This window comes from Cebus imitator, unplaced genomic scaffold (assembly GCF_001604975.1).
Source record: "Cebus imitator isolate Cc_AM_T3 unplaced genomic scaffold, Cebus_imitator-1.0 Scaffold872, whole genome shotgun sequence".
In the NCBI taxonomy this organism is placed as follows: Eukaryota; Metazoa; Chordata; class Mammalia; order Primates; family Cebidae; genus Cebus; species Cebus imitator.
The window spans coordinates 201,238-205,637 of record NW_016108187.1 but is presented as its reverse complement, the minus strand read 5'-3'; the positions used below and the strand labels follow the sequence as shown (position 1 = coordinate 205,637).

Genomic DNA, 4,400 nt, shown 5'->3' with positions numbered 1-4,400 from the left:
CAGGGGGAGGAAGACACCACTCTGGAAACTCCTGGAAATGGGAAAAGTGGGGATGATGGAGACACAGGTTTCCCATCAGAGGTGAGTCTGTGATGACACAGCTGGACCTGCCACCTCAGCCCAAAACTTTAGTACAGAGACCCTGTGTTCTGAGCCACAGGGAGCAGGATGTTTTGTTTCCTGGATGCCCTGTTTCTGACTCTGAGGACTGAAGGGGAGGAGGAGCCTTCACTCCCAAGCAGGGCCCTGGATGCCCCTAGATCCATGGGAGAAGCTGCAGCAGCAGAAGCTACAGGCCAGGCCTGAGCAGCAGCTTCCAGGGGCTCACCCTCTGGTCAGAGGAGGAAGGGGGTTCTTGTCTCACTTCCCCCTAGGCCTGGAGCACTGTGTGAGCACTCAGGCTGTCATCCCATGTTTCGCAGTAATAATCAGCCTCATCCTCAGGCTGGAGTCCAGTGATGGCCAGGGAGGCTGAGGTGCCGGACTTGGAGCCAGAGAATCGGTCAGGGACCCCTGAGGGCCGATTGCTGTTACCATAGATGAGGAGTTTGGGGGCCTTTCCTGGGACCTGCTGGTACCAGTTTACATAATTACTTCCGATGTTGGAGCTGCTTCCAGAACAGGAGATGGTGACCCTCTGCCCAGGGTTCCCAGACACTGAGTGCGGTTGAGTCAGCACAGACTGGGCCCAGGACCCTGGAAGTGAGAGAAACACAAATATGGTGACTGACAAGAGACAAAGGGAGAAAGCAGGGTCCCACGGGCTTCCCAGCCCCTCCACCCAGGCCCCATATCACGTCACCTGCACAGTGAGTGAGGAGAGTGAGGAGGAGAGGGGACCAGGCCATGCTGAAGACTGTCCTGAGTCCTGCCTTCTGTACCCGCAGCTGCAGCTGAGCTTCCCCCACATCTCTCCCCCTCTTCATACTCTGAGAGCAGGAGAATCCATCCATGCAAATCCGGCATCCCCCCGCCCCCCCCCCGCCCCCAGATTTCTGACTCCACCCTGGGCCCTGGGTCTGTCTCTTTGGCTTGAGGATGTCAGGGGGTGGCAAGGGTGGGGCCCTGTGGCCCCAGGGGGTAGGGAGGACACAGCTGTGAGCCTTGTGCAGAGGACACCAGGCAGGGCAGGTGGCTGGTTCTGCTGTGATTACCCTGTCTTCTCAGGAATTGTCCCCTGGCGCCCCTTGTGTCCAGACCAAGACAAACCATTGTGTGACAATTTGACCACGGCTTCTCAGAGACGTGGCCGACTCCTCCCATTCTTTCCACTGCCTCCTCTCTCAGGTCCAGACCAGTCCTGGTGGTGCCTGTGTCTCCTCCCTGTAACCTCAGGGCAGTTTTCACGCTACTGGACTCCTCAGGAGTAAATCTGTCCATGGCTCTTTGGCTGTTCATTGTAGAGGACTCAGGTGGTGTCAACACAAAGTCCTCTTATGTCAGGATCAAGCTAGAGCGGAGACTGGCTCTATGGACTCACTTCCCCACCTTTGTTTGACACTGCACCTTTTCTTTCATGTGGCTCCTTCCTGGTGGCCAGAGCTCTCCTTCCTCTGCGGATCCTGCAGCACTGAAAAGAAAGGGAGCTCTTTTGTCTAGGATGCCCTGGGGAGGCGTTCCCAGAGGGTCTTTCTGGTAAATCTTTATTTTCTCTCGACTTCCCTAGATTCAAAGTCAGAGTCTTCTGGATACTGTGACCAGGGATCTTGCCTAGGAGTCTGTCTTCCAAACACTGAATGCCAGTCTGCAGGGAATCCTGGCAAATGTCTTTGGAGTATTTCGCTTATGTGCAAAAGGAGTCTGTCCTTGGGTTATCCTGCTGTGCAATAGCTCTTAGTATCAAGCACCCCAACTAGAATTTCTAGGGAAAAATTATGTTTCAAATTCAGTAGTGAGTGTTTTGGAGGTGGCCTAAAGATGATAGAAAATATCCATCTTTATATGCAGCAAACCACCATAGCACACGTATGCCTATGTAACAAACCTGCACGTTCTGCATATATATCCCAGAACTTAAAATATAATAATAAAAAAGGAAATATTAATCTTTGATCTGTTATGACATTTAGAATATAACAAATTAACAGCAATAAGTTTAAGAAAAAAGATAACTGTGTTGATCAAAATGAAAAATGAAACAGATTATGTCTATAACTACGTGAGTTCTAGCAGGATACTCCTTGGAATCTTAACAAATATTTGTTTGGGGAATTTTATGGGGCTGGAGAAAAACAGCAAGACGGTTATGTTGACATTTACACTGGTGAACGTATCACCAGGCAGTAGCAGTACAATGAAATTTTAAATGTTCTGTTTAAACAATGAAATAGTGAGAGCTAATATAAACATTTAAATAAAACCAGTCCATATGTGTAGCTGAAATAAAATGTACGCTATATTTTGGGTTTGCATTTCAAGGGTGTCATTATTTTAAACGTAGTCACCACAGCCTGTGAAGTGGCACTGGAAACCCAGAAAAGAGAAACATCACCAAGACAGGAAATGGGGGACCCAGTATCAGTGTTTCTCTTCCCCACTCCTAACCCAGAAAGTCTGCTGTGACCTGTGCAATAAGCCCTTAGTGAGGACAGGGGAGGCTTTCATGCTAGGGTGGACACGCCTCCCACCAGCCTTAGGGTGTTCTTTTCAGCTACTGGCCACTGGGTTGAGCTTCCACAGCTCTCATTTATAACAAGTGGAGGTGAGAATCTTCGTGCAAGCAATTTTCACTCTCATGGGTCTTTAAACGCACTTCCAGGTTGTTATGGGTGTGGAGTACTCACACATGGTGATCCTGAAGCTCCGGTCACGGGTTACAGGAGCATTCCACAGCCGTGTGCAGTGCTCTAAGCTCACCCTTAACACGTTTTAGTGTTCACAGAGAAGATGTTGCAAGTCACCTGGTGTCCATCAGATTTGGGAGCTGTAGTTCTCGAAGTAGATATAATGCAGTGTCTGGATTCCCAGCTTGAAACAAGAGTCAGGAACGTGAGAAGATACGGTTAGGGAAGGAGAGATTTTGAATATATTATGCCACACTCCAATCCTACTCTCTAACACTGATGCTTTTTTCATCTCTAGAGCAAAAAGAAACTCTGGAATATTAAGATCTGTTGCGTACAGGAGCATGTATCCGATTCAGGGGAAATCAATCCAATCTCTAACCATTTAGTATGATGTTAACTGCAGGATATTCATAGATGCATTTTGTTGGGTTGAGGAAATTCCCCTATGTTCCTAATTTCTAGAGTTTTTTTTTTTTTTTTTTAGTGCACAGAGGTTGAGTGGATGAATGTTTTCAAATGACTTTTTATCAAAATTGTTAAATGTTAAAATTTATTCTCCTTAAGGGTAAGTTACATTAATTTTTAAATGTTAAAGCAACTTCAAGTTCTGAGTTTGGCCATTTTTTTCTGTAATGTTAGATGGAATTGTAAATATTTTTCTATCAATGTTTTGGATAGTGAAGAATTTTGGATATTGGTTTTAATTTCTTTTCTCATAAAGTCTTTATCTGCTTATAACGTCAGGATAGACCTGGCCTCATAAAAGTGTTGAGAATTGTTGCTTCCCACTGTATTTTCTGAGAGGATCATTTCTATTTGTACTGTAAATATTTGACAGAAATTATCGGCTGGGTGCAATAGCTCAGGCCTGTAATTTTAGCACTTTGGGAGGCCGAGGTGGATGGATTGCTTGAGGTCAGGAGTTCAAGAATAGCCTTGCCAACATGATGAAACCCATCTCTACTGGAAATACAAACATTAGCCAGGCATGGTGGAGTGCAACTGAAATCCCAGCTACTCAGGAGGCCAAGGTGGGAGAATCACTTGAATCCAATGAGCAGAAGCTGCAGTAATCCAAGATTGCACCATTGCAATCCAACCTAGGAAGAGAGCAGGGCTCTGTCTCAAAAACACAAACAAAAAATTACCAACGAAGCTATTGTTGTACCTGTGGACCTGGTATTGTACTTGTGACAAGGTTTTAAATGACAGTGATAGACCACTTAAATATAAGTAACAACAAACATGAGTCAAACAAAAATAATTTTTATATATTGTTAAAACGTCTAACAGTACCTGAATTATTGTAACGTAAGAGAATGAGTTTTGACTAGGCTGTAACTTTTCACCATATGTTTAATAACGTTGTCAAAGTAAATTAAATTATGATTTTTAAATGTTCAGAAAAAGTTAATTCAGTGATATTTGATAAAGATAACATGTTTGATAAAAATAATATATTTTGAAAGAAAAATCATAGAAGCCATTCAATTCTCATCTTCACACAATAGCGAAAGAGGTCTGTATTAAGCCATTCTTGCATTGCTATAAAGAACTACCCGAGACGGTGTAATTTGTAAAGAAAAGAAATTGGGGCCAGGCGCGGCGGCTCAA

At 45.0% G+C, this 4,400-nt stretch overlaps 1 gene segment (V, D, J or C); it reads right to left on the bottom strand.

Moving 5' to 3' along the window:
- Positions 1-351: 351 nt before the first annotated feature.
- Positions 352-954, bottom strand: LOC108298025. The segment is given in 2 exon segments: positions 352-696; positions 803-954. Coding segments are annotated over 2 exon segments (477 nt in total).
- Between the last annotated feature and the right edge of the window lie 3,446 nt (positions 955-4,400).